At 42.5% G+C, this 13,242-nt stretch overlaps 1 protein-coding gene across 6 annotated transcripts in view; it reads right to left on the reverse strand.

Annotated features, from left to right (window-relative positions):
* The window catches only part of LOC147029847 (protein TANC1-like), a 419,064-nt gene that overhangs the window by 20,290 nt on the left and 385,532 nt on the right, over nt 1-13,242 (reverse strand). For all 6 annotated transcript variants that reach the window (XM_085873244.1, XM_085873249.1, XM_085873243.1 and 3 more), the window contains 6 exons: nt 11,157-11,290; nt 10,109-10,232; nt 5,887-6,062; nt 5,655-5,787; nt 4,908-4,999; nt 3,914-4,060 (listed from right to left, as the gene is read on the reverse strand). In XM_085873244.1, coding sequence (XP_085729370.1) covers nt 3,914-4,060; nt 4,908-4,999; nt 5,655-5,787; nt 5,887-6,062; nt 10,109-10,232; nt 11,157-11,290 — 806 coding nt within the window. The remainder of the gene's footprint in view (nt 1-3,913; nt 4,061-4,907; nt 5,000-5,654; nt 5,788-5,886; nt 6,063-10,108; nt 10,233-11,156; nt 11,291-13,242) is intronic.

Below are 13,242 nucleotides of genomic sequence, written 5' to 3' on the forward strand. Positions count from 1 at the left end.
CAATCGGTGAGCGAGGGGCGATTTGGCCCCGCCTCTAGGGCGTTGGAGGGCGATCGCTATATGCAAATTTATGGATCAAAATGCATTCACGCCCACTTTTTCTCGGGCCAATGGGGAGCGAGGAGAAAGGTCGAAGGCAGGGGGTCAAAGATGAGAGAGCGAAGCCACGGGGCTTATATAAGCGACCGCGTTCGTCAAGTCAGAAGAGTTAAGACTTCGCAGTCGGTGGAGTTGGGAAGAAGAAGCAAGAAGGAGTTGGTCGTCGTCGTGTGCGTTGGAGTCGGAGCAAAGGGGACGGAGCTGTGGAGAGGCGGCGAGGGCAGACGAGGGGGTGCTCGCGTCGTGCAGGGAGCTGCACACCAGGGAGGCCGACGGCGCGACCTGGCCGAGGTGGAGACGCTCGTCGCGGGACTCGAGGCAGAGTAGAAATCCTCCCTTCCCCGAGCATCAGCAACCCCCTCCTGTTTCCCCCCGCGCTGAGATAGTGCGACCAAGGGGGCCCCTTTCCCACCCCCTACCAGACACTGTCCGCGAGGCCCGCGGAGTTGAGGCACCATCGCCGCTCCGCGTCTCATCACCAGACGGGTAGGCCCGACCCGGTCTCGACCTCAGGCCCGCCTCATCCTTGAGGGTTCTCTTTTCTTTTTCTTGGTTTTGGATATGTGTTGTCGGCGCCGTCTGTGAAGTAAAATTGTATAAGTGTTGCCGTGTGCTCGCGTAATCGGTATTAGATCTGCATTGTCGCATTTGCTTTTTGTGTAAAATTGCATTGTGTTTCTTTTCCTTTTCTATGTGCTTTTGGTGGAATTGCATTGTGTTTCTCTTCTTTTCTATGTGCTTTTGGTGGAATTGTATATGTGCGCTTTCCATTCATCGCGAATAAATGTGCTTTGTGTTGAACTGTTTCCCGCTTCGCTTCGTCATTTCTTTCATTGAATCCTCATCTTGCTTCACGTAAAGGGTTGGTAGTGGGCTGAATACGCCCGATAATTAATCGAACCGTCGAGGCCGACGATAACACCGCTCGGTTATCCCGATAGTACGGAACGGGTCGCTTAAGTGGCCCGTGTCCGAAGTCGACCTGCGGCGAGGTGCGATCGCCCGGTCTACCCTCCGTGTGGGTACTTAGGTCGGTCGAATTTGGCGAGCAACCCTATCCCACGCGGGGGCTGATTGGCTCGATCGCGGTGAGACCGAAAGGTCCACCCGTGACTGGTTCCCGGCGTTAGTCCGAGAGGGTCACGACTGGATTGTCCGTCCGGTGGGCGACGTGCCGCGATTCGAGTTACGTGGCCGTCAGCACGCCGGCGGGCGCGAATCCGTAACAATATATATACGTATATATACATATATATATATATATATATATATATATATATATATATATATATATATATATATACATATATACGTATATATACATATATATATACATATATACGTATATATATATATATATATATATATATACATATATAGATATATACGTATATATACATATATATATATATACATATATACGTATATATACATATATATATATATATATACATATATACGTATATATACATATATATATATATACATATATACGTATATATACATATATATATATATATATATATATATATATACGTATATATACATATATATATATATATATATATATATATATATATACATATATACGTATATATACATATATATATATATATATATATATATATATATACGTATATATATATATATATATATATATATATATGTATATATGTATATGTATACATATATATACATATACATATATACGTATATATACATATATACATATATACATATACATATATACGTATATATACATATATACATATATACATATACACGTATATATACATATATATATATATATATATATATATATACATATATACGTATATATACATATATATATACATATATACGTATATATACATATATATATACATATATACATATATATATATATATATATATATATATATATATATATATATATATATATATATATATATATATATATATATATATATATATATATATATGAATACACAAAGCACGAATGTCAAAGCAGGTTACACTTTATGACCCGTGAATAACGGGGGTCCGATAGTACTTCAGATAAGGACTGTGATCAGGTCAGGTATGGGAACAAGTGCCAGAGTAGCACGACACCACGTCCGCTTTCCGTCGGTACTCCAGGGACATCTGTCTGGCCATCCCCCAGGCAGTTGCCTGGCCAATCCCCATCTCCATGAGATGCCGATTAACCTGCTGCAACCATGTGGCATGTGGTCGGGCCGCTTGCCTCCTCCACTTACGAGGCTCCCTTGCTGAGAGAATCTGATGAGCAGGATCAGCGTCAGGAAAACGAGCCACATGCCCATAAAGCCGCAGCTGACTCTCATGGACCATACAGATATCAAATGTCATCTGAGTTTCTCTCAGCAAATGCTCGTGAGACACAAAGTCTGACCAGCGATAGCATGGGATTCTCCGAAGGGACCTGGTACCGAAGGAGTCAACTCATTGTCTCAGATCTTTGGTCAAAGTCCAAGCATTGCATCCGTAGAGTAAGACTGGAAGCACCAATAACTTAAAAGACTTGGACTTTCATCCTCCTGCATCGGTAATGACAGCACCGCACTCCTTGGTTTACATGACTCCCAGGATCGACCCAGACGTCTATTTACCTCTGGCTCACAGCCAGCAGAGACATGAATATCACTGCTAAGGTAACTGAATCTGTCTGTGACCTCAACATCCTTGCCACAAACTGATACAGACAGGATAGCAGCATCCAAAGTGTCATTGAAAGCCTGGACCTTAATTTTGACCCAGGAAACCCGGAATCCCAGCGGCTCCGACTCCTCATTCAGCACCTCGAAAGCCCCCAAAAGGATATCTAGAGTCTCCGCAAAGATGACTGCATCATCTGCGAAATCAAGGTCAGAGATCTTGACATTCCCAAACGATACACCGCAGCTTGATCTCTCCGACATCCTCCCCAGAATCCAGTCCATGCAAGTGCTGAAAAGTGTGAGGGTCAGTACACACCCCTGACAAACTCCAGTAACAACTGTAAATAAGTCAGATATGGTATCACCACATCTCACAGCACTCTCAGTACCAGAGTATAGTTCAGTGGGCACATGCCACAAACTGTAACAAAACAAACAAAAAAAAATCACAGGGAGTCAAATCCGGAGATCTTGGGGGCCAAGCAATGGGTCCACTATGGCCGATCCATTTGTCAGGGAATGTGGAATAAAGTAATTCATGAACAGATTATTCACAAACAAAAAGAAAATAAAACAAATGTTAATTGAAAGCATATGGACATATTGAGTGCAAAGCCAGGCTTTAATAAAACATTTCTCGAAGTGTTCCATATTCAACTGAAGAGCTGTGCAAGCGTGTTGTTTTCAATAAACAAAAAATGGGTATGGTACCTATTTAAGGGATATCATGTAGAAGGCTCCTTGAAGTGTTTCAGATCAGAGATTGCATTCACAACCATGAAGCCACGTCTTTCGATTTTATGTACCATCCTTCTCTGAAAATTCCCATTAAAAAAAAAAATCTATGAGGGAGAGACAAAAAGTTTTTCCTTCAAAACTTTTTCACTTTATTGATTTCCCCTGACCATGAAGCAAAACCCCAAACGGATGTTTGCCATTTTCCATGTAATTTAAAGTTTGTGTGGCACATTGTTTCCAGCGGTGGATGAGTTACCCGATTGCAACAGAAAAATAAGTCATTTTGGACTCTCTCACCATGATTCAAGGGAAAAGCTTTTTGACTCTCTCTCTCTCTCATGTATAATCATATATATATATATGTATGGACGTACATATATCGTGAAGAGTGTACATACGTTCATTTTGCGGCGACATCGAGACAGGTTGAGGTAGACAGTAACTTTGAGATCTTGGAAAATACGAAGCTCCTCTGAAGGGACCTCACGAGGAAACTTCTTCAGTGCATACTGATAACGCTGTGCAGAATCTTTCATGCGCCCATTCTATTTCCGTGCCAAAAGTGTTGGGAGGGCAAAGGAAGGGGCAGTTAATGGCCACTCGAAGATGTGCTTTCATGGTATGCAGAAACTATAGCCTTTATATTCCACTGCATAAGTTAGTTCATCATAATCATCATGTCCAACACTCGATGTAGAACGTTGGTGCTGCTGAAGCAGTTACGAGGCTACAATCCTGGTTGGATTGCCACGCCAGCACAGGAATGCAGGAATTTGGAATTTGTTTAAGGTGCCGGCGATATGCTCGTCTACTCTTCACGAAGGACACCGTGGGATCTTCAACGTCCACCAACTAATGCCAGCAGACGGGATGCCCAGTTTAGCGTCCATCCGAGGAATGGCACACACATTGATGAACCACTTTGCCTGTGAAACACTGGGATGAGAGTTTATAGCTACTAGATAGCTTAGAGGCAAATGTGTGTACCTCTCGGCTATCCTGCCAGCCCTATAAGTGATTTCAGAAGTGTCTCTTAAGATCACAACTATAAAGTAGCTTCACCATGCATTTTACAATGTAGTATTGCAGTAAATTAAAAACGTACTTCAAACATTTAATGCAAGTTAACTCATTTCAAATTTCACAATGCAAGCAATGATTTTGAAGTTGGTCAACTTTCTATTTTTTTTTTTGCCCAAGGTAGGAAAAAAAACAACATAAAACCTATCTGCCATCAGATCTCATTTGTGTTTGAAAGCCTTTTATCTTTTCAATCTTACAATGTCTACCATTTGGAAATGTGCTGAGAGGCTAATCAATCTTGCACAACAAGGATGTTGGTTTAACCTCGTCCCCTGCCATATGTAAGCAATGTTTGTGTGCATGTCCTACCTTATACAGCAGGTTTCCCTCCTCCACAAGCTTCTTGAGCAGAATGAGCAGTACTTCAGCCTTTGATGTGGCCATAGCCCAGGCTGCTGGGCCTGGTATGGAGGCCGATGCCCAGGAAGCCATGACGGAAAAATAATGTACAACAACCCAAAAAAAAATGAACAATGGGAGTTCAAATAAAAATGGTAAAACAATATTAACATCGATGGAGCAAAACAAATGAAGGCCGATTGCTGCAAATTACAGGCATGGAAGCAGGCTGGAGAAGAAAACAAGGGAGAGACCGACAAGGAGTGGTGGAGCTGGGGGAGGGGTGGTGGTGCAAGTGGACGAGCCTGGCTTGCGCTAGAAAAACCTTGAACCCGGCTGCACGCTGGGAGTGGAAGCAAAGTCTGGCAATAACAAAAAAATTTAAAAAGGCAAAATGGCAAGACAATGTATATGTGATGGTAACAACAAGTGAATAAACACAACAGAGAAAAGATGCACATCAAGCATTCAGTTAAGCAGCAATGAAGAAGCCATTCAAGCCTACCAAGCAAGGCCATCCAATTAAAGCCAATCACAGATAAGCTTAGATTAGCAATGCTAATCACACACATCAACAGGAGAGCAGAACAGGCTGGTGCTAGTAAGGAATAAACAAGCACAGAGGGGTTCCAAGATTGGACAAAGGGAGTGGGGGCTAACAGCAGCCTGGCCATGCCCTAGAATCACTGCCAAACAAGCATACAAAATAGGCCTCACCAAGGCGAGCCCCCTTCTTCAGCAATGCCAAAACAACAGCAGAGTTCCTGCAGCCAATTGCACGATCCAGTGGGGTCATGCCGCTGTTGTCGGTGTGGTCTATGGATGCCCCATTGTCGATCAGACACTCGATCTGCCGAAGCAAAACAAAAGGTGAGAAACCACATAACAATGCTGCGGAACACTACAGGTTAGTAGTCTTGCTGAATTTTCTGCAATTGAGAATGCCCACCACACTTTCGTCCCCGCCGAAGGCCGCCAGATCGAGAGGTGTGCGCCCACTACGGTCTGCGAGGTCTATGGAGGCTCCACGGTCCAACAATAGGTGAACGGCTGCCTGGCGACTCTTGAGACAGGCCCAGCTAAGTGCAGATAAGCCTTCTCGGTCTGCAATGCCCAGAGAAGCTCCTGCATGAAGCAAATGCACAGAAACGATCAGAGTTCACTATTAGGGAAATTGCACCAAAAAAACAATAATAATTAGAAGTGTGTTTTATAACTGCAAGCAATTATGCCGGGACCCAAGACTCCCTACTTTGACTTTGATAGAACACGTGAACCATGACATCATCGTTATCAAACTGAATTCAGAATGGGTAGTCAATCAAATATCTAAAGTTTTGCATTGATCGTACAAGGTTAATTTTTCCATCTAATATGGCTGCCAGAACACGTGACCCATGAAGTTTTAACCCTTTGAACTCAAGCAGCCGTTTTTCCCGGCCGCTATTCAAACCTCCCTATACTTAAGCGCCCGTTTGACCAGCTGCTATTCAGACCTCCATATCCCTTAGCGTCTAGTTTAACGGCTGCTACTCAAACCTCCATATACACAAGTGGCCAGATTTTTGTCCAGGGAGCCAGGGTGGGAGAGCCGAAAGTCCAAGGAGCTCACGGTTCAAAGGGTTAATTTTCAAACTATATTCCCCATGGGTCGTTGATCATACATATTAAGTTTCACATCCTTTACTTAAGTGGTTTGAGAGAAGTAGCTCTTAAAAGGTTTTACCTTCAATCCAAGTCTGGTGTTGGCTTCGCGGTTAAGGTGTCTGGCTTGGGACCTTAGGGTCCTGAGTTCAGGGCCCTCGCTACCATTGAATTAACACCAGGTGGGGTTGACCCAGCCTGTCCTTCTGAGGTTGGCAAAATGAGTACCAGTGTACTGGGGTAATAAATATTCAGGGAAACCTGCGTCGGAGTGGTGACCCGTCGAGGACTGTACTCTTTGCCAATGAAACTGCCTCAGCAGCCCAATGTGCCTTTACGGCATGAAAGGAATGATACTATTATATTACCTTCAATCCAACATGTCTACCAATGTAACCAATGTCGTTTTACTTATCAGTCTTGTATCCCCATGGGTAGTCGATGATATACTTGTCCCACATCTATTCGTTCAGCCATTTGGATGAGGATGATTTTTAAAGGTTTTTTTTTAAGAGGTTTTACCTTCAATCCAACATGTCTGCGTGACAATGTGACCGATGATGTTTAAATTTTCAACTTATATTCCCCATACTTGGTGTTACGTTTCACATCAATCAATGAAGCAGCTCAAGAGAAGGAATTTTTTTTTAATGTTTTCGTTCAATCTAATATGCCTGCCAGATCATGTGACCGATGACATTTTAGTTATCACCTTTGTATGCTTATTGGTAGTCGTTGATATACTTAAAGTTTTGAATCCATTGGTTTAGCCGTTTGTGAGATATTTTTGAAAGGTTCTAGCTTAAATCCAACATGGCTGCCAGACCATTGTAACCCATGACATTTTCACCCTCCATTCCTCATGACTAGTTAACCATGTGTATGAAGTTTCGCATCAATCTGGTAAGCCATTATGAAGAAGCAAAAATGTTAAGGTTTGTTTTTAGATCCTCGTGGAGGATCTCTAAGTTTGACTCACGTTGTTGTTCTTCATCTTCTTCTTGTGGACTTTTCTGTTTCACAGCCTACAGTTTTCATCGAAACTTCCTGAAACTTGGCATATACTGTATATGTACAAATACCCTGCGCAGACAGTAACCATCTCCAATTTTGAAAATTCCTCCTAGAAAAAAAAGTTATGACGTCAAAATATCTCTGCTAATGGAAATCGCCGAAAAATTATCTCCGAAACTAGGCAAGCTTTTTGAATTCTGTTTGCGGGAATCGAACAGGGCATTAGCAGAGATGAATCACCGCACATATGATGCATCACTATGATGTCATCAATTTTTATGACGTCATTCCTAGTTTTTGACATTTTTTGTTTCACAACATAGAGTTTTCATCGGATCTTCGTGAAACTTGCCGTGTATATGCAGAAAGCCCACGCGCAGGCAGTAACCATCTCCGATTTTGAAAATTCTTCCACGAAAAAAAGTTGACGTCATAATATCGCTGCTAATGGAAATCGCCCATACCATTATCTCCGAAACTAGGCAAGCTGTTTGAATTTTGTTTGCGGGAATCAAGCCAGGCATTAGCACAGACAATTTATCGCAAACCTGATACATCACAATGACGTCATATTCGTTTTTATGACGTCATCATGAAGAGGACGAGGATCTTAGCTCATTTGAGCGTGTTACTAAAAAATACAGCTGCTAGACCATTTGAATGATGACATCAATTTAATTCTGTCGACCAACATATTCGTAGATCATCCTCAATAATTTTCATTTAGATCGGATGAGGATTTTCACACATCCAATTATGGCTGGCATACCACTTCACTAATTACATAATGGTGGTCAAGCTTTCTTCCCCGTGGAGAGTATCTGATATGTGCCAAGTTTCAATTTTTTTCATTGAGCAGTTTCAAAGATGTCCAAAGTTTTGCCTTTTTTCCAACATGGCTGCCATACCACTTGACCGATGACATCATAGTTATAATAAAAAATTATCCATGGGTAGTTGCTCCTATATTGTAAGTTTTGTGTCAATAAGCCAAGCAGTTGCAGAGAGATTGAATTTAAAAGAAAAAAAACAGTACGGAAAGAAAAGCAATAAGTGGAAGAGCACTCTTCAATGTTACGACGTCACCAGATATGCCTCCACCAAATAATTATATAATTATACATATTTGTACTAAGTTTGATTTAAATCCTTGAACCCAGATTCAAAATATTAAAATAATTCTGGCTGCTTGACCATACGTCCGATCAGGTTGAAATTTAAAACATATATTCCACATTGACTAATATATCATAATTGTCATATTTCATGTCGATTGATGAAGTGGTTCAAGAGAAAAAAAAGTTTAAAAGATTTTTGTTCAATCCAATATGGCTGCCAGACCATCTGACCAATTCAATATTCATGAACACCCTGGTATTCCCAACATTTGGGGAACATGTGTGTGAAGTTTCACCTCGATCTGTCCAGCCATTCTGGAGAATATGATTTTTTTAAAGATTTTAGGCTAAATCAAATATGGCTGCCAAACTATGTGACCTCTGACATCTTCGTTAGAGAACTTTTTATTCCTCATGGATAGGCAATCATACCTGTAATGTTTCACCTCGATCTGTTCAGCCATTGTGTAGAAGATTTTTGAAGGTTTATATGTTAAAAACAATATGGCCACCAAACCACATGACTGATGACATCACCACCCCAATACAATTTAGTAGAAGATGACCCTCAAAAATGTTCATACTGATAGGATGAAGTGGTCGCCATATGCAATTATGAGGTCATAACGAAGCCACCTGTGACATCAAAAAGTACTGTTTCTCATAATTTCTTCACATGTGCCAAGTTTCAATTTTTCCCACGGAGCGGTTTCGGAGATATAGGTCCAAACTTTTTCCTTTTTTCCAACATGGCTGCTATACCACATGACCCATGAGTCATAATTATCATTAAAATATTCTACATGAGTAGTCGCACCTTTGGTGAAACGTTTGTCAATCGGATAAGCGGTTGCAGAGAAAATAGAGAAAATTAGCACGTACGTACAGACAACCCAAAAACAATGCCACCAGTGACTTCATAATCGGAGGCATATTTAAAAAAAAAATTAAAAAAAGAGTCCTTAAAAAATAAATAGGGTACCAGTGAGCATGGCTTCGTCCCCAAATATTCAACATAGGGGCAGGGAGTACACCCCTGGGTGCTCACCTGGGAGTGACTGGATAAGATAACCAGGCAACCACTGATCGACATGGATGACCCACAAAATATATAACAGAGAAGAAAGTAAATACCTATGGATTTTTTTTAATGCCATGAACAAACCTTGGGACATCACGGGTGATAAAGGTTGTGGTCAAGTTTCATCAAAATTGTGTCTGGAGTTTTGGAGAAGTTCTGAGTATTTATATACAGCATTGACTGACTGACGGACGGACACCGCGCAATGCTAATACCTCCCATGAACTACATTCTCGGTAAGATAGAAACAAGCAGCAAAGTCAACAATCGTGGGTGTGAAAGAGGTCAAGGCTGTGAGAGTGTATCATGCTCACCTTTGGTGAGGAGGAAATTGAGTGTTTGCACACGACCTTCGGCAGCGGCTGCCATGAGTGGGGTGCAGCCCTGTCGGTCTGTAGTGTTTACATCCACACCGGTGCTGAGCAGCACGTCGATTACCTGCGGGCAAAGGGAATTTTCCCTGGGTCGTGCACTCGAGCACCATTCCACGGCAGCACCTTCGAGCACGACAAGTTAAAACACCGATCCAACTCGGCGCTCGTGCGGCACCATTGTGCTGTACTAGCGCGAATGTAATTTCAGTTAATTGCATAAAAGCTTTTTCTGCAAAATCATTTAAACAGCAAAATCTGTGATTTAATCAATCACAGTACCCGGTCATTGAAACAGTTCGATCTCAAAGTATACTTTCTGTGGACGCAACATTTAAGAGAATAAGTGAACGGACTTGCGGTGCTATTACGTTAATTAAAAAGCTTTTTCAATACTTGCCAGATCTATAAAACATACAAGAAAGAGAATACCCGCCACTATTTAAATGTTGCACAAATGACAACTTGTGAATAAAAGACATCGTAACTGTTGTATTCATTAATTTCATTGGCAGCCTGTGGCTTCTGGTTGAATCGATGCTGGGAGCATGGCTGTGCTACTGATGCAGTGCTCCCTGTAGGTTATAGCAAGAATTTATAGCTTATTTCAGGGTGCCGGCCATAACTCGCCGACTCTTCGTGAAGGACACCGTGGGATCGTTTACGGCCACCAAGCAATGCCGCAGAAGGGACGTCCAGTTTAACGTCCATCCAAGGGACGGCATACACCGATGAATCACCTTGCCTGTGAAACACCGGGATGACAGTTTATAGCTGGGTCGTGATTCGAACCCATGCTTGACAGCTTAGAGGCGAGTGTGCTAACAGTTATAACATATTAGAGAAAGCTCTCAGGGTGCTAAACACTTACTCTTGAACCGACTAAAAATACAAGATAATCATTCCTCAATAAGTGATGCACATGCTATTAAAGTGGAAAGAATTCCCGAGTCAAACACCTGAGATGCATCAACCGAGAGTGAAATCATACCTGCCAGTGTCCATTGCTGGCTGCGCAGAAAATTGGAGAGAGGCCACGGCGATTGGCCTGGTTCGACGAGGCTTTGTGAGCCAGCAGGAGGCGACAAATATCCAGCTGGCCTTGAGCAGATGCTGCTGTAAGTGCTGCACAAAAGGGCAAAGAAACCGCAAGTGTGGGAATGGGATACAGAGAGACAATTAAAAACGTTCATGCGTTTCAGTTTCACTTCCTAGGAGATTTCGATTCACAATCTTTAACAGAAAATATTTGAATCCTGAGACTTGCTGCAATGTGTGTTGGAAGTTCTATATTACTTTAATATGGTGGCCTCATGAGCATGGCAGGAGGACAACGCAGGATGCTGCTGCCATAACATCGCAATTGTTATTTTCAAGACCTACAGGGAATGATTTATTTCTCCACTTCCGTAAATAAATTCACAGGATTTGCTTCGATCACCTTGTCAAGAATTTTCATGAACAAAATAGTAAAGCATCCAGAATGCCATGAACCAACAAACGCCTGTGTGACGAATCATGTTATAATAGAACAAGCTTCAAACACTAATTTGAAGAGGAATTTAATGGAAACGTCCCTGCTTTGTCCATATCAAGCTAAAACAAATAAAACGATCTTTTCTTCCGTTCCCACGCACGAAAATGGTCAGGTAGTTGACAGCACCAAATTATATTACCACGTGAGATTTAAGAGGATACAAACACCCTTTTCATACTGGCGTAAACACATTTATCCTGCACGTATTGCTGCAGAGATACTCGATCAGCAACAAATCATCGACCACAAGTACATATAAAATCACAAAATATTCAGTAAATAACAAAAATATGCAACTCCATTCAATAAACACACTAGAAGGGCACTCGGTAGAGTGCACACCTCCACCATGTAATGCCTGGTCTATGAGAACATATTGGGCCCAATACATTTTTGAAATATCATGCTATACAGGACTATATCGTTTTTGGCCTCATCTCTCAATGGTGAAGAATCACTTAAAAAATTAAATAATTCTCGTATCCAGATTCGGATCCTCACCAAAATCGAATCAATTCTTCCTTGTCACACACCCAACATGTCCACCAAGTTTCATCCGAATACGTACACAACTTTTTGAAACATCATGCTATATATTGTTTTTAGCCTGGTGTTGGCTTAGTGGTTAGGGTGGTGGCTTGGGATACTCCGGGTCCTGAGTTCGAGCCCCGCTGGCCACTGAATTAACATCAGGGGGGTTGACTCAGCCTGTCATCCTTCCGAGGTCGGCGAAATGAGCACCAGTATACTAGTAATTATCCCTGCGTGTCGAAGGCGACTAAAGGGTTGGCGTCAAGAAGGGCATCCGGCCGTAAAAAAAAAAACTGCCACAAGAAAGGGTACCATGATTGGAGCCCGCAAAAAGATGACCCTGTTCAGGGATAAAGGCTTTAAAATGGTGTGATGATGATGATATATTGTTGTGGAGCTGGGTATCGGCGACGAGCACGACCGCTAGTTGGAGCAGTAAGTAGAGTCGGCTCCACCGAACACCCGGAATCTAGATCGTACCTCCTCGGAGAACTCCGAAAGGCACGGGTCGCTTACAGGACCGTGGTCGCCAATATTTCAGTGGCATGAGGTAGGGTCCAGTTGTCGAACTCCAATTTACCTAAGTATTCACGCCGTCCAACTCCTGGGGAAACCACACCCTCGGCCGACTCTGTCCGATCCGAGTCACGGGAACGGCTCGGATCCGGCGTAACCGAATGGAGTTACCAGAGCCGCACCAGACCAAATGTACATCGACAGCAGCAACGGCCTTTTTAATCACCCAACACGCATCGTGCTAAACCAATGAAGGAAAGGACAAAGACGAGCTGAAACATTCAACAATAGGAGTATTTATTTACAATAGGAGGGAACGGGGGGGGGGGGGAAGCACATAAGGGCAGAGTTAAACCGACTAAGCAATGAAATCGTGTACAGCAAAAAGCACTTAACAATTCTAACTCAAAGAAGGGCGCGCGCGCACGCACGCACGCACGCACGCACGCACGCACGCACGCACGCACGCACGCACGCACGCACGCACGCACGC

Source organism: Eptatretus burgeri, chromosome 3 (genome assembly GCF_056783735.1).
Source record: "Eptatretus burgeri isolate ZD-2024b chromosome 3, Ebu_testis_v1, whole genome shotgun sequence".
In the NCBI taxonomy this organism is placed as follows: domain Eukaryota; kingdom Metazoa; phylum Chordata; class Myxini; order Myxiniformes; family Myxinidae; genus Eptatretus; species Eptatretus burgeri.